Source organism: Apodemus sylvaticus, chromosome 4, assembly GCF_947179515.1.
Source record: "Apodemus sylvaticus chromosome 4, mApoSyl1.1, whole genome shotgun sequence".
Taxonomy (NCBI): domain Eukaryota; kingdom Metazoa; phylum Chordata; class Mammalia; order Rodentia; family Muridae; genus Apodemus; species Apodemus sylvaticus.
The window spans coordinates 155,122,574-155,140,172 of record NC_067475.1 but is presented as its reverse complement, the minus strand read 5'-3'; the positions used below and the strand labels follow the sequence as shown (position 1 = coordinate 155,140,172).

General features: G+C 34.8%; 2 protein-coding genes across 3 annotated transcripts in view; both read left to right on the top strand.

Annotated features, from left to right (window-relative positions):
- The window catches only part of LOC127683495 (rho GTPase-activating protein 20-like), a 420,246-nt gene that overhangs the window by 381,700 nt on the left and 20,947 nt on the right, over window positions 1-17,599 (top strand). The gene's annotated exons all lie outside the window — the stretch shown is intronic.
- LOC127683494 (rho GTPase-activating protein 20-like) overlaps window positions 6,579-17,599 on the top strand; it is a 228,771-nt gene continuing 217,750 nt past the window's right edge. Inside the window, exons 1-4 of the mRNA XM_052180770.1 lie at window positions 6,579-6,729; window positions 10,114-10,272; window positions 12,149-12,190; window positions 13,352-13,433. Of these exons, the coding sequence (XP_052036730.1) occupies window positions 6,599-6,729; window positions 10,114-10,272; window positions 12,149-12,190; window positions 13,352-13,433 (414 nt within the window). The 5' untranslated portion in view covers window positions 6,579-6,598. The remainder of the gene's footprint in view (window positions 6,730-10,113; window positions 10,273-12,148; window positions 12,191-13,351; window positions 13,434-17,599) is intronic.

Below are 17,599 nucleotides of genomic sequence, written 5' to 3'. Positions count from 1 at the left end.
TTTTGGTTAGAATACCTTCAATGACAACTTCTATTTCCCTAGGGGTTATGGGACTGTTTATATGATCTATTTGATCCTGATTTAAATTGGGTGTTTGGTATCTGTCTAGGAAATTGTCCCTTTCCTCCAGATTTTTCAGTTGTCTTGAGTATAGGCTTTTGTGGTAGGATCTGATGATTTTTTTTAATTTTATCAGTTTCTGTTGTTATATATCCCCTTTCATTTTTAATTTTGTTAATTTGGATATTGTCTCTGTGCCCTCTGGTTAGTCTGGCTTAGGGTTAATCTATCTTGGTGATTCTCTCAAAGAACCAGCTCCTAGTTTTGTTGATTTGTTGTTTGGTTCTCTTTGTTTCTACTTGATTGATTTTAAAGATTTCTTCTCTTCTACTCCTCTTGTGTGAATTATCTTCTTTTTGTTCCAGGTATTTCAGGTGTGCTCTTAAGCTGCTAGTCTTTGCTCTCTGCAGTTTCTTTTTGGAGGCACTCAGGGCTTTGCACTGCTTTCATTGTATCCCATAAATAAAATAAATTCTAAATAAAAAGTCTTTGATTTCTTTCTTTATTTCTTCCTTGACCAAGGTATCATTGAGTAGAATATTGTTAAGCTTCCATGTGTATGTGAGCTTTCTGGGTTTGTTTGGTTTTGGTTTTTGTTTTTGTTTTTGCTGTTGAAGACCACTCTTACTCCATAGTGATCTGATAGAAGGCATGGGATTAATTTGAACTTCTTATATCTGTTGAGGTCTGTCTTGTGACCAATTATATGGTCAGTTTTGGAGAAGGTACCATGAGGTGCTTAGAAAAACGTATACTCTTTTGCTTTAGGATTAAATGTTATATATATGTTAAATCCAGTTGGTCCAAAGCTTCAATTAGTTTAACTGTGTCCATGTTTAGCTTCTGTTTCCTGGTCAGTCTATTGAGGAGAGTGAAGTGTCGAAGTCACCCACAATTATTGTGTTAGTTGTAATGTGTGCTTTGAGGTTTAGAAAAGTTTCTTTTACAAATGAGGGTGCCCTTGCATTTTAGCATAGATGTTCAGAACTGAGAGTTCTTCTTGCTGGATATTTGCTTTGACCAGTAAGAAATGCCCTTCCATGTGTCTTTTAATGACTTTAGGTTGAAAGTCAATTTTATCTGATATTAGAATGGCAACTCCAGCTTGTTTCCTGAGACCATTTGCTTGTAAAATTATTTTCCAGCCTTTTATTCTGAGGTAGTGTTTGTCTTTGATACTGAGGTGTGTTTCCTGTATGCAGCAAAATGTAGGGTCCTGTTTACATATCCAGTCTGTTAGTCTATGTCTTTTTATTGGGGAATTGAGTCCATTGATATTAAGAGATATTAAGGAATAGTGATTACTTCTTCCTGTCATTTTTGAGGTTATTTTTATATTTGAGTGGTTATCTTCTTTTGGGTTTGATGAAAGAGTGTTACTATCTTGCTTTTTCCAGGGTGTACTTTCCATCCTTGTATTGGAGTTTTCCACCTACAATCCTTTTTAGGGCTGGGTTTGTGGAAAGATATTGTGTAAATTTGGTTTTGTCATGGAATATCTTGGTTTCTTCATCTATGGTGATTGAGAGTTAATCTTGACTGGCCTTTGTGTTCTCTTAGAGTCTGCATGAGATTTCCTTGATCTTCTAGCTTTCATGGTCTCTGGTGGAATTCTGGTGGAATTCTGATTAGTCTTTATATTTTACTTGGCCTTTTTCTCTTACTGGATTTAATATTCTTTCTTTGTTTAGTACATTTGGGGTTTTGATTATTATGTGATGGGAGATATTTCTGTTCTGGTTCAGTCTGTTTGGAATTCTGTAGTCTTCTTGTATGTTTATGGGTATCTATCTCTCTCTTTAAGTTAGGGAATTTTTCTTCCATAATTTTGTTGAAGATATTTGCTGGCCCTTTAAGTTGTAAATCTTCATTCTCATCTATATATGTAATTCTTAGGTTTGGACTTCTTATTGTGTCCTGGATTTCCTGGATGTTTTGGGTTACAAGCTTTTTACATTTTGCATTTTCTTTGACTCTTGAGTTAATGCTTTCTATGTAACTTTAGCACCTGGGATTCTTTCTTCTGTCTCTTGTATTCTGCTCTTGATATTTGCATCTATGGCCCCTGATTTCTTCCCAAGGTTTTCTATCTCCAAAATTGTCCCCCTTTGTGACTTTTTAGTCGTTTTGACTTCTGTTTTTAGATCCTGGATGGTTTTGCTCAGTTCCTTCGCTTGTTTGTTTGTGTTTTACCTTAATTTTTGAGATTTTGTGTTTCCTCTTTCCTGACTTAAGCCTGTTGACTCAAGTTCTCCTGCATTTCTGTAAGTGATTTTGCGGTTCCTCTTTATTCACTTCTATCTGTTGTCCCATATTCTCCTGAATATCTTTAAGTGATTTTTGTTTTTCCTTTGTAAGAGCTTCTACCTTTTGATTCATGTTCTCCTGTATTTCTTTAAGAGATTTATTTATGTCCTTGTCATCCTTTAATAGCATCATGAGATTTTATTCTAAATCCAAATCTTGTTTGTCTGGTGTGTTGGGGTATCCAGGACTTGCTGTTGTCAGAGAATTGTGTTCGGATGCTGCCCTATTGCCTTGATTTCTGTTAGGAATGTTCCTATGTTTGTCCTTTCTCATCTTTTATCTCTGGTATCAGTTGTCGTGTTGTCACTGGCTTGTGCTTGAACATCCTGTGAGTCTGTAAGGCTATTTCCGTACCTCTGGATGACTGGCTTTTCCCCTGACACAGATTGCTGATGGGCTGCCCTACTCTATGGTACCATTGGAGGTCTGGTGTGCCTTGACCCAAGTAAAGTTGTGTTTGGGTTGTCTCTGTGAACCTGGAGTTGCTCCTGTCTGGTACATCTAGGTGCAAAGATGGTGGAGGCTACGGGGACCCCTTCCAAGTGTAGGTTACTTTGCAGGGCAAATGTCCCATGACAAGGCTGGTACACAGATGAGTGGCAGAGCTGCCCAGGCCTTTGGCTCAGGTAGAAGCATGGTGGGCTGTGTCCTGAGCAATGTTAAACTCGGGATATGTCTATGTACCTGGTGTTGCCTGTCTGGTCTGTCCAGGAGCAAAGATGTTCATCTGTTTCTAACCACCAGGAATCCATCTGTACTCTATCCTGAGCTGGGCCAATATTGGCATTTTAGAATATAAGGACTCCCTGAGAACTAACTAGATTTAATGTTTAGAAAAACCTGGCTATTTTTTTGACCTCAACATATATTAACTTACAAAGAGTAAAATATGTCATTTCAAAACATACATTTCACTCACATGTTTTCTTTACCATAATGTATCAGTCATTTGAAATCAGTCTTATGCACTAGAAAATTATTATGAAGAACTTTGCAGTTTGGTAGTCTTTTGCTATCTTAATTAGTACCATATACTTCCACAAATCAGTGAAACTGCACTGTTTGTTCAAGGCACAATTCATAACTATTCTGAAAATTCAATCATTTTAAAAACTCAGGCATTCTAATTTAATATGATCTTTGATTGTTATGTATCCAAAGTATACTATGTATTTAATTTCTAGATTCACAGATTATCTCCCATGTTGTTTCATTCTCAATTCTTTGTGCCACTAGGCATTAAAATATAAATGTTATTACATACTAATAAGCATGTAACCTCTTCTGTAGTTCTCAATGCTGTCTGACTTTCCTATGCAAGAAGCTCTCTGACTATACCCCACAAGCACTGTTATCTTTAAGGACCCCTGCAATTTTGGCATGTCTTAGACTCTTAGGATCATAGCGTAAATGATATCTCAATACTGCCCTTTTTACCTTAACCTTTCATGGGTTAACAGAAGTAGATATTGAGAATCTATAGGGTTGAATATACATTTCAAAATACTTTACAGAAATATTTCTCCTATTCTTGTACACATATTAGTGCAGATATAAATCCATATCTCTCCCATCTATTATCTATATAATTTCAAACAAATATACATGTAGATGAGAAAAATTTGATCTTCTGTATAAATACATGAGGATCAGCAATTATTCAAAAATAAAAAGCCACAAAGCTGAAGGGAATGAGGTGTATGTGGCATTTTCTCATATATTACATAGCCTTACACTATGGACATCACATTTCTAATTTACCATGGTTTTCTGTGATGATTTGTTTTCCATCAGTTGCTATATAATTAATTATAAGATTTCCTGAGAATTTCCCAAGCTATTTTAGTCATTATTTGTTGTGCTTCTCAGCTGTACTACATAAACTTTATTGTATCCTAATATGTATGTATCTTCCTCCAAAGTCTTCAGTGTTTCCTCTGATTTTTGCATTTATTAGACTCTAAGGTTCAGAGTGTTGATGAAGTCTTCATGCTGTCTTTTTCACATTCACTCTGGATAGGTTAAAAAATTAAGAACTGAGAATCTTTGGAGATGAATATACATTTCATAATATTTTAAACAAATATTTCTCTTATTATTATACACATATTATTGTGGTCTATCTGTCAATCTATCTGTCTTTCCATCTATCTATCTATCTATCTTTCTGTCTGTCTACCTATCTATCTTTGTGAAAATGTTATTCCTTACAATTATTCAAACAACTACTAAAAATATAATTTTTGAAGCCACTAAGTATAAGGAAAGGCAATGCATGTGTCACTGTTTCAGATGACATGAGCCTTAGACTATTGATATCACAATGGTCCTTCAGCCTGAGTACTGCAGAGGCCCCCAGACTTCAGTAGTTTGTCTACCAACTGCACTCACCAATTGGTTGTTCATGCGTTGGAAGACAGAATTTCGAGTTTGTTAAAAGATTCTCCCTTCTAGGCTCCACGGAAAAGGTATTTTTTAAATCTAATTTGAATCTCATGATAGACTAATTATATAAGAAAGTGTTTTCTCTTGATTCCTCTAGATATCAACTAACTCTCAATTCAGCAGTGGTTTCTTGAAAAGGTAGTCATTGAAGGAATATTCAGTACAAATCTTCTGTAGAAAGAGTATTATTAAGTGAGTTTAGGGATTCTTTGAGCATATAGGAGAATGGGTTCTGAAAATATTAAGAAAAAAATCGGTCCAAATTATGAGTGAGGATTATTTTATCTTCATTCCAATTTTTCTAACCACCATGACTACAAAGATTTTTAAAATGGATTTGTTCTGACTTTGGTAGACCCCAAATCTCTGGTTTCCTTCAAATTGTTATAGTTTCCAATACACATTGTGTTCATGGAATCTATTTCAAGATATTTGAATGTTAATTCAGATTAGACAGGAACTACTTTCCAGATACTTTTATTTACTTTCAATTTGTTTATCATGAAACTGAGTTGGTATTATCTTTCAACATATCTTTACATTAATGTTTCTGTGTGCAATACAACCATTGGTTCCTGTATCTCTTTTACACATTGATTCGCATGGATCCCAAAGGCTTTCTAAGTAAAGAGATCATGCATCTGTGCATAATCTTTGAAAGATGTATTATGATTTGGGCAGAATTATATTCCCTTAAAAAATATTTCTCATAAATAATCCATTTGTATGAGCAGGTTACTGTAAAGAAACATCCAGAAGATTAGTCACTCCAGTATTACAGGGAAGAATTTCATTATGGATAAGAGAGGAAACTGGTCATAGTCAGCTGGAAAATGTTGGAGCAGAGAGAAAACAGAAAGAGATTTTGTATGGCCAAGGCTGGGTAATCAAAAAGGAAGAATATCTGGAGAGAAAAATGGGGATGATTTGAGTAGGAGAGCTTTGTATTCATTAAGATGGAGAAGAGGTTCTATAGTTAACTCAGCACAGGAGAGCTTTTGGAGAGGTACAGGAATCTAGGTGGAGACTTTAAGATGTACAAGTATTTTTATTTCCCAGAATCAATGTTGATATCTCTAGAGGCAAGAATCAAGGCAAGAATCAAGGAAAATGAGTCCTTTTCCTGGAATAGACCAACTCACAAATATTTTTTGAATGCTGGAGAGTTAGTTAGTTAGATTGGTTTTCTGATTTGACAGTGACCTAGTTTATTATAACAGTTTTGACAGCTCAGCTGAACATCAGAATCACCAAAGCAGACTTCTTTGGCTTGAGTTGTTTAGATTAATACAATTACACCTTCAGAAGACCATATAGCCCACCATGAGCCCATTTCTAAATTTTCACTGTTCAAGACAGTTTGAGGAAGGCACAATGACATTAAAAAGAAATTTCTGAAGGAAACAGACATATGGGCCAATATGGGAAAGGCCAGGGTGAACACATGTATAAAAAAATAATCTAAATTTTTTAACTATGGTTCACTGTTTAAATTTTTCTATCTTTCCCATTAGCATATTATTTATGTTAAGAGTTACAATTATCTTTTAATATCACATACTTATTTTTTGTGAATTTCATACTTGTATACAATATATTAACTGTTATCATCATAAATGTTTCTATGATATTCCTCAGATATTCCCTTTAAACTTTATTTACTGTGTTTTCATACGATGAATCCTTTAAAATTTAGTATGAACATTGGTCTTATCCACTGAATACTCGTTCTATTAGGTGGAGACCTCTACCAGGAGTACCTTATTTTATATAAATTGAAACACTTATGAAGAAAGACATGGGAGAAATACAACGCACCTTGCTGTGCCAAGGCCCCGTGGAACTCACAAGAGGCATGAAGATGTGTAAAAAACACCTATCATTATTCAGCGACGTCTTGGTTGTTTCTAATAACCTGTGAGTATCTGCAACATGCATTCCTTATTGTTAGAGGCTACACTTTAATTTAACTAGGCCTTTTTTTTTTTTTTTACAAATATAAAATGTTGTTTTACTTCTTTTTTAAAAAAATATTATACTTACTTTATTACTTCATGATTGCAACTTTTTAGTCTTCTGTGGTTGAGGTTTGGCAGACACTCTCCTACACATTTCTCAATTTGTTTTGTCACAAGTTTTCGACACATTTTTAAAAGAATGAGTTATTAAAGGTGCTATCCTGCTATTTGAATCTGGGGAAACAATAACAAACTTGAAAAGGAGGCAGATGTGCAAGCACATGCCAGTAATTCTAGTATTGTTAAAGCTGACTTATGAGTATTGAAACTGTGGGATATGTGGACTATACAGTGAGACATGTTCCCAAGATTAAATATTTAAAATATGAGAAGTAGGTGTCCTCTTCTTGCTTATTGTTTTCAGATAGACTGTAGATAAAAGAGGGAAGGAATCCCTGATTATTATCCTTGTACACAAGTGGCAACCCATGTAAGCCTCTTGACCACATAGTTTCCAAATTAGCATTAAAAATTAAGATGCAGCCACAATCCCTACTAATAGCAATTCCTAATCAGGGAAAACTGCAGGTACAGGGTACTTCCTAGTTGGTGATTCTGCATATACTAGATAAAAATGCTGTGATTAAATGAAGCAGTATACAATGATGCACTCTAATTTATGCCCATGGAGGATCTTTTTGTGGGGCCACATCACATAAACTCTCTACTGCCCATGATCATAGCCTTCATATTATTATAGAAGGTACGAAGTTGGTATTAACATTATCAAGTTAATAATTCATGGTACATTCTTATAAGTTCATAAAAGTTTTGAGGACAGAAATCAATAATAAATAATAAAGCTTATTCAGTTTGGGCGATAAACTTTCTGATCGTCCTTAAATAGTATTCCTGAAGATCCACTTCAAAAATTGTGACAAAATGAAATGTTCAGAAGAGAATTCTTCAATACATTGTAGTTACAACCAACTGGGTAAATTTAGTTTTCAACCCTGATCAGTCACTGTAAGCTTGCAGCATAGAAAATGTTTATTAGTGTCTGATGCAGGTTCAAAATAAGTGAATGTCCTGGCTGTTTATCTACCACCCTCATCATTTCTACTCATTTCACCTTACGTCCACACTTGGAAATACTTACATTTTTAAAAGATAGTAGTAGACTCATTGAATAAATATATATATACTGATAGTGTACCTTTTAATGAAATTGGTGTAAGTGAAATTCACTTAGATTTTTGAGAGTAGAGGAAAGTTGTACTGGCTGGTTTTGTGTGGCAACTTGACTCGGGCTGGAGTTATCACAGAGAAAGGAGCTTCAGTTGGGGAAGTGCCTCTATGAGATCCAGCTGTGGGGGCATTTTTCTCAATTAGTGATCAAGTGGGGAGGGCCCCTTGTGGGTGGTACCACCTTTGGGCTGGTGTTCTTGGATTCTATAAGAGAGCAGGCTGAGCAAACCAGGGGAAGCAAGCCAGTAAGAAACATCCCTCCATGGCCTCTGCATCAGCTCCTGCTTCCTGACCTGCTTGAGTTCCAGTCCTGACTTCCTTTAGCGATGAACTGCAATGTGGAAATGTAAGCTCAATAAACCCTTTCCTCCCCCAACTTGTTTCTTGGTCATGATGTTTGTGCAGGAATAGAAACCCTGACTAAGACAAAAGTATAATGAATCTTTTTCTTGAATGACCATATATTTTTTTTCCACTTCTGCTGTGTAGTGATAGTAATTAAAACTATTTTGAGATTGTCATTCATGGTATGGAAAGAGCATAATTATTCTAATAGGAGGTGATTGTCATTATTTCTATTTTCATGGACATTATCTCTTATCAGACATTGAAAAGAGAAGTTTTGGATGTATACATTTCTTCTAAAGTTTGGTTCATACATATGCACACATATGTATATGTATATATCTATAATTAGAAGACTTGAGGTAGAAAAAAGATATAAGTACAAATGTTTCATAAGATTGATACATGTGTTTGTAAGTTTGTATGTGAGTGTGCATGCGTATATCCTTTCACAAATATTACATTATATGCTTGTATTTTGGCTGTTACATGTTACATTAGGTAGAGTGGTAAATCTTTCTCTATAATATCATGTTTCAAAAATGTCACATGTTTGAAGCTTAGATAGATTTATATATAGGACTTTTGAATCAGGATTTATTCTTGTGTCCTATTGTCTCCTGAATCTGAGAGAGGAAGAATCACTATCTTCAGTTTTGGACCAACACATCACCTTAACAGTGTGCAATGCAGAGTTACATACCCAAGTTCACACACACACACACACACACACACACACACACACACAAAAACACGTGCCCGCGCGCGCGCACAGACGCTCACACGCACACATACACATGCGCACAAGCACATGCACATTCACACGCACATGCACTTCCTCTCACACATGCATGCACACCGAGGTCATATTCAGCCTATCATAAAGTAATAGAACAGTCACAAATCTGGGAAGGATTATGTCAAAAGATAGAAGGGAAGTTAGAGAGCAAAAAATAAAAAATAAACTGGTCAGAACACAGTGTATATGTTTGTGAATTTCTCAAAGGACCAGCTCCATAGAAAAGGAATGATGGAAGAAGGAAAGTAATCCTTCCAAGATTACTACTTCTTACAAACACTTTTGATTAGATCACAATGTTTGATTCGAAGACATTTCCAATTATTTGTTTAAATTATTGGGATAAATAATCATCTTTCTGGATTCTTGAATGAGATGTGCTTTGTATGTTTACAAAAGGAGCCATTGAAGTGTGCTGAAGTGACATCTTAGTATACAAAGAAGGACAATGGAAGATTATTTTTATCCAGCCAGACAATGTTTCTATATAATTTAATTTTGAAAGATTATTAAATGTAATTAAGTAAAACACAAAATTTTAACAAATTTTTTTTGGTATGGACAGTATGGAAATATAGCAATATGGTTAATTATTATCAAAATCACAAAGAGAAATCATGAAATACATGGCCTTCTAAAAATGCCATATATATACACAGACACACACAGACACATATAAACACACATATTCATAGTATAGTCATTCTAAAATTTCTCCAATCAGAAAACAATTAGGCTATGTCTATTTGTGAGCATTGAGAAACTAGTATCCAGTAACTTCTTTCAACACAAACTTGGTTGAATTCCATCTACTTTGGCTTGAACTGTGCCTGAATGAAAAAATGGACGGATCCTCCTCTGCTCTGGGACAGGAAGAACCTGGGTATTTCTAAAAGCAATTCCCACTACAATGCAGATCAAACTAACTGAGATACTTGATTCTCTTTCTAGGAAGAAGAGAAAGTTTAAAATAAAACACATAATCCCTTTGCAATACCTGTGTGCTGTGGATAATATGGACATAATCAACCTAGTCAGGATAAATGAAATCTGCACCTGCCGGACACTTGCCCTGTTTTGGCCCACTGGAATGTTTTTGGCCACCTTTAGGTAAGACCTACACTTTGGACTTGTATTCACAGGAGGATAGCTACAGAAATTGTGGGGCAACTTAATGCTTCCTAATTCACAGGTTAAATAATTAACCACAATATTTGCATAATAAGAATCTAGTTTAGTCTGATTGTATACATGCTGTCAAGTTCAATTTTTTTCCTTTTATAGTGTCCCTAGTTTGTCTATACTTTTCAAAACATGCATTTCAAATGTAAGTATATTATTTAATGTTTGATCTAGATGTTCATCAGGACTCCAGAAGATTCTTGGGGTAGAATGGAGAGACATTATTTTCTAAGCAGAATGTGGACCAAACAAGGACTTAGAAGATACCTTCCACATTCTTTGCCCTATAATATCCAGTATCTAGGTTTTAAAAATACAGAAATTGATCTCCCTCCAATAATATTGCATATTTTACTTATATTTAACCAATACCTCCAATACTGCCCAGGTAATTTCCATAAAAATAGTTTTTAATTGAGCACATTAAAAATAGCTACTCATAGAATGCTCAAGTATTTGAATATTTTGTGTCTAATGGTCAACTGATAAGGATAAGGGTCAAGGAGTAAGGTTTAACTGAATCTGCAGGTGATAGACACACACATTAGCTTATTTTGATATGCTGGAGCTCAATGTCCAGGCTCTTCTAAGCCTTCTTCAGTTAACATACCCTTCTTTACACTCCCAGCTCATCACCTCTGAATCTGTACTCAAATTTGTTTGTTCAGTATAATATATATAATACATATTATATATATATATAATATGTATATATGTGTATAGATATGTTTGTATGTGTAGGTTGGGTGTCACAGGCATCATCCACCCTTCTGACAAAAATGATTGTAGGCAGTGAGTAGAGTAGGTAAGCAGTTAATGGTAGAAACATGAATGTGGCAGTCTTTGAACAAGAATCAGTCCATAGTTCCACAGGAATACAGCTTGAGGTTATGAATGTTAGAATCATGGCAAAAGGAAGAAGAAAATTCTGTGAATGAAAGATCTTTGCAGCATAGATAATTATTTTCAGAAAGCGGAAGCTATGTAACCATTAGCTTACAGATGAAAAAACTATACCTGATATGGGATTGTGAGCATGGGCAAGAGGAATAGTGCATTGGGTGAGGGATACTGTTTGAATCAGAAATACATTGATCAACAAGATAATGTTGATGACTATCAGACACTGAATATGTCAAATATCATTGAGGTATAACTCATTCAATATATAATTATCAGTTATAGAATGTTAGCATTGTGAATTCATCTTTATTCCATCTTTAATTAGAGTATTTTATGCTACAGTGGAATAGTGGTGAGCTTATTTTTAATTTGTACCAGGAGAGTTAACATGGTGACTCACACGAATTAAGCACTAGTTTCTAGGACCTCCTGTCTTGTATGCTAGTTCTGTAATTCACACAAGGAAATAAACAGTATTTTTTTCTTAAACGGTGTTCATCCTGAGTTAAGTGCATTCTAATGAAAGGTCATGTAACTTTCCTGTGGTTTAGTGCGAATAATGATACCTTTCTATATGAACATGTCCTCACGGTAAGAGGACACTTTCTTAATTATCCCTTTATACATATGAAACTAAAGCTAGGAGTAATTGTTGGCACAGCCATAGTCATACAGCTCTTAGAACACAGTCAAGCCTTGACATTCCCAACTAGCTGTCAAACTGTATTCAACTTCCTGTTAAAAGTGTTCCAGTGAAACAAGTCATTCAGAAAAGCAGCCATGTGGAAAATACCATCTACAGGTACACCTTCATGAGGGCCATTGGGTTTTATGAAGATTAATCTTAAAAGTCTCTCCATTGTCAAGACCCTAATCTTGTTTTTCACTTTTAACATTACAGTTCAAAAGAACAGAAAGATCGCTGGTATTATTTTATCAAAAGGTATTTTATTTGTAATTATACTTTAATTCTGTACTGATATGGGAATTGCAGTCGATTATTCATTTCTTCCTTAAAAATATATTTCATAGCCTGTCTCCAAATATGTTGCTGATTAGATGGTCATTGGATACTGCTTTGGATTCTCCTGTCTATTGTATATTTCATTTAACTTTCAGGAAGTTCTGCATTCATTGTCTCCCCTTTATATTGGAGTAAACAGTACTCTTCAGTATTTCTTTGTGTTTGACTCCATAGATGTTATTGTACCATGTCTATTCAAGCCCTCTTGTATTTCCTCTTTTGAAGTAAAGCAGATTTTTGCCTTTTCTTTGTGTATTAGTCACAGAACTTTCTCTAGAGCCACAGAATTTATGTATTTTTTTCCTATGTATTAAGGGAACTTACTGTAATGACTAACAGCTGTAGTCTAACTAATCCAACAATGGGCAGCTGTGAAAAGGAAGTTAAAATATCTTGTAGTTGTTCAGTCTATGAGGCTAATTTGTTTCACCTGGTCTATTGTATCTACTAGAATCTTGAAGAAGTAGATATTAACAAATGCTCTGGCAGTAAGTGCAAGCAAGCAAAGGAGAGTGAGCCTTTTTTCCAATGTCCTTATGTAGGCCTCCATCAGAGGGTGTGGCTCAGATTAAAGATGTTTACCACCCTGCTTATATCAGGACCTTGCTGAGTTCAGTCTGACCTTGAACTCAGATCCACTCCCCTCAGTCTTTAGGGAGTAAAGCTGGGTGTGTTCTATCTTGCCTGGGCCTAAGCTTTTCATGGCCCCTATGCCTCAAGTTTTTCATGTTGAGGTCTAAGTCAGAAGCTTGTGTCTTCCAGCCTCCAGATCTGTTTCACAGGTATGCACTCCATTTCAGACTTGTAGTTCATTCCAGATGGAGTCAAGTTGACTACAACCTTGTAAAAAAAAAGTTCTGAGGACTTTCTGTGCATCCTAGATCAATGTGCTATTACATGACCATGGTTTTGGCTTGAAACACTTTTAAATATTCCCTAATCCAATAGTGAATATTGCTGAACTACTTTCTTATATTTAACACCAAGATGATTCTTATAAACTATTAACAGCGATTAGCTTAAAATGAGATACTAGAAAATTAATTTTACTATATTGTGTGTTTTATTGTATTTGATCAGATCCACTAATGAAGCCAGGATGGGTATACAGAAAAACTTCTCAATGAAGATATTCACTGAGGACATCCCAAACTGTGACAGTGTATGTGAATACAAAACCAAACCTGATATTTCAAGTTCATGACTTGCAGAGAGACAGGCAGTTTGTAGAGTAATGGAAATGGGAGACATAAGGAGAGAGTGGAGGGGAGACATAGTGAGATTTATGTCTATAGAATATATATTTGTATGGCATGCACACATGTGACTTTTACATGTGATATATAGAAAGCACTGCGGCACAAGATTGATCCACAAGCTAAAGCAACAAAAAAGAGGAAATATTTTTCATAAGTGATTGAAAATTATGTCAGGGCATTGCATCAGCATATATTTCCAAGCCAAGTATTATTATACTAATTAAACTGCTTTTTCTCTTGAGTTGTTATTGCTTATATATTAACTCATGGGTTGTTCAACTATTATTTATTTTAAAATATTTCTGTCTAGTCATAAATAAATGTTATTTTATAATATAACCATAAAGAAATCTTAAACAGCAAAATATTATCAGGAATTAATTTGCTCTCCGCATCCACATGTTTTGCACCATTTTATCTCTTAAGCTCTGTCCTCTGCTCTTTCAGTATGTCTCTGTGCATCCTCACAACTGCTTTGGAAGAACAACTGCATAATCAGGGATCTTTATCTTAGTATTTATTTGAATGATCTAGGCATAGGGATTTCTTTTCATGTAACTTCTCCTTTGAAATCATTTTTACTAATTTACCCTTAGGGCATGTGTGTGTTTGTGTGTGTTTGTGTGTGTGTGTGTGTGTGTCTGTGAGTATGTCTGTGTGTGTGTGGTCATATGTGTGAATAGTATGTACAGTGATAGTCATGACCTAACACATATTACATAGTAGTTTTATCATTGAGTTATACACATAACTATTAAATAATTGTCTATTTTTTAGTACTTATATTATTGCTCATTCTCACTACTGTGTTCAGTGCAGATCAGAAACTTAACTTATGTAGCATGCAGAGCATTGAAGACCATCGCTACTGTAAAATAGAATAGAATGTAGCTCAAGAGGATCACAATCTCTCTGACTTTTATAAATGCTAATGTGTACAAAATGTACCTAGAGTCGATATTCTAACAAGTCACTGTTAAAATTTTAACACACTTACCAAGCTGTGTATAATGAATACCACAAAACTTGATATTCGTATTTTCTAGGTTATATAAAACAGTAAAGAGAAATTGTAGTATAAAAGTAATTACTAACCAGTGACATACATTAGGTTGACTGAAGCAGATGTGTCCTCAGGACAGCGAAGAGGAGAAGAGCAGATAGTCCTGTAGGGAACTGCTCTCTTGCCTCTGATGCTTGATTTCATCTATGGCAAATGCTCAGTATTGTACATGAGCAATCTCTCTGATGTCTTTCAACACCATGGTGACTTAGATCCAATTCCTGAAAAGTAAACATTTTTACTGATTTTTAACCACAACTCTAGTACTTTCATATATTATCCTTCCATAATTATTAAGAATTTTATAATTAGTAGCAATTTTTTTAATAATTAACATAATTATTACCTTTTGTGTAGTTCAGAAGATTGGTAATAGGTATGTACCTTATAGCTTTTCTTCACGAGATATGTTTGTTTCCCTTTTGTCCTTGAAGAGTTGTTTTCTTATTTTTATTATTAGATATATTCTTTATTTACATTTCAAATGATTTCCCCTTTCCTGGTTCTCCTCCCCCCCCCAAAAGTCCCATAAGCCATCTCTTCTCCCCTGTTCCCCAATCATCCCCATCACACTTCCCTGTCCTGGTATTCCCCTACACTGCTGTATCAAGCCTTTCCAGGACCATGGACCTTTCCTCCCTTTGATGTCCAACAGGCCATCCTCTGTTGCCTATGCCTCTGGAGGTATGGGTAACACCATGTGTACTATCTGGTTGGTATTTTTGTCCCTGGAAGCTCTAGGAACACTGGGTGGCTCATACTGTTGTTTCTACTATGGCACTGCAAACCCGTTTTGGCACTTTTTCTAGCTCCCCCATTGGGGGAGAAAGATAAAAAAAAAAACACATGGTCATTTCATTAGATGCTGAAAAGGCATTTGACAAAATCCAGCATTCTTTGTTGTTAAAAGTCTCGGAAAGAACAGGAATTCAGGGCCAATACCTAAACATAGTAAAAGCAACATACAGCAACCCAGGAGCCAACATCAACTAAACAGAGAGAAACTCGAAACAATCCTACTAAAATCAGGGAATAGACAAGGCTGCCCTCTCCACATTTATTCACTATAGTACTTGAAGCTCTAACTAGAGCAATTAGACATTAAAAGGATGTCAAAGGGATACAAGTTGGAAAGGAAGAAATCAAATTGTCACTATTTGCAGATGAAGTAACCTAAGAAACTCCACCAGAGAACTCCTACAGCTGATAAATAACTTCAGCAAAGTGGCCTGATATAAAATTAACTCAAACATATCAGTAGTCTTCCTATACTCCAAGGATAAACAGACTGAGAAAGAAATTAGGGAAATGACACCCTCCACAATAGTCGAAGAGTTGTTTTCAGAACATAAAAATATTCTTCTAATTTAAATAAATATCCTCTATCACTTTTCTTTCTCCATGTTCCCTCATGAATATTTAGCAATGATACTTCATATTTTTATCAATTCTTTGGTTGTTTTATTTGATTTTATGTTTATAGTTTGGCTTTTTAGGTTTGAGAGTTTTTGAATCATCTATGTATTTCATTACACTTAAGATAAACCTGTATTTTTTGCTATGGATGTATTAGGAAAATATTTTTTGCTATTCTTACTTAAGGATGTCTTTTCCTCCAATTTTTCCCTTTTTCTTATTCTTAGGATTGAATGTAGATCCCTCAGACTCTGTTCATATTTTAAAATATGTAGATGCAGATGATTTTACAATCATCTTTGATGTATAGAAATCCACTGCCAAATCACCTGCATGAATCCCAAGATATCCACAAACCACTCCCTAAGATGCACATACCTTCTCGTACTCTTGACTTCAAATACAAATATATAAAATATTGACTATTTGACTTTATATTGTAGAGATAACAACTAACTGCACTGTCCTCATGAGTCAATGCTATGCCATGGCTGGAGGAGCACATTTTACTATATTCCCAGATGGCTTAAAGTAATCTGTTCTGAAATTCATTAGAGATAGCAACACCTCATTGTTTCACATCTAGTTTATGGATATATAATTTCAATATTTACAGGGTTTATATTTCTATCCTTTTAGAATAAAAAGGTATAGTTCCTTTTATCTACAATAAACATTTTTATGTATCATTGAACAATTATTGAAAGCCTATTTTTTCCTCAGAGTAGGAACATGTGATCTATTATAAGGTTAATCTTATCTCCTGAGAATTACTTACATATGCCTGGTTCTCTTTGAGTCAAGAAATATATTAACATGTACAAAAACTCCCAGTTGCCTTTTCATTTTCATGCTTTAAAAACAGTATCTTTAGAATTATTTTGTTTAAAATTATAAACATCACCAGCATCAGGAAGAAATGCACCCATCTTTGCAATCATTAGGTAGAACTTAATATGTTCAAAATGCACTCAGAATTCAATATTTTACAATAAGGTCAAATAAAATCATATTTGAATTATTTTTCTATCTCTAGAAAACTATATTACTTTGTTGTTTTAAAATTATACAGAAGATTTAAGATATTAACAAAATATTAAAAGTTTTACTTTTCTTTAAATTAATTATGCATACTCTGTGTGTATGTGTGTGTGTGTATGTGTGTGTGTGTCTTCATGCATGTATGTATTTGTGTATGTGGTGTTGGAATTTGTCCTTCTAGCATATATGATTTTTGGGCCATGAGCTATATTTTCATCCACATCTACATTTTGAGCAAATGCACACATTGGTTCCATCCTATTTACATTACACCAGAAGATCAGAGATGTTCTTCCACATTCTAAGATGTTTTTGCATAATTCTTAGTATATAGATAGCAAGATGTAAAATTAGTTAGTGTAAGGTATCCTTATCCTTGTTCATAAAATTCAAGTTACCTGTCATGTTGCAGTAGGGACTTGGATAAATCTTCAGAAACACACACACACACACACACAACATACTCTCTCACACACACACACAGACTCTCTCTCTCACACACACACATACACACTCACACACAGACACAAAACATACTCTCTCTCTCAC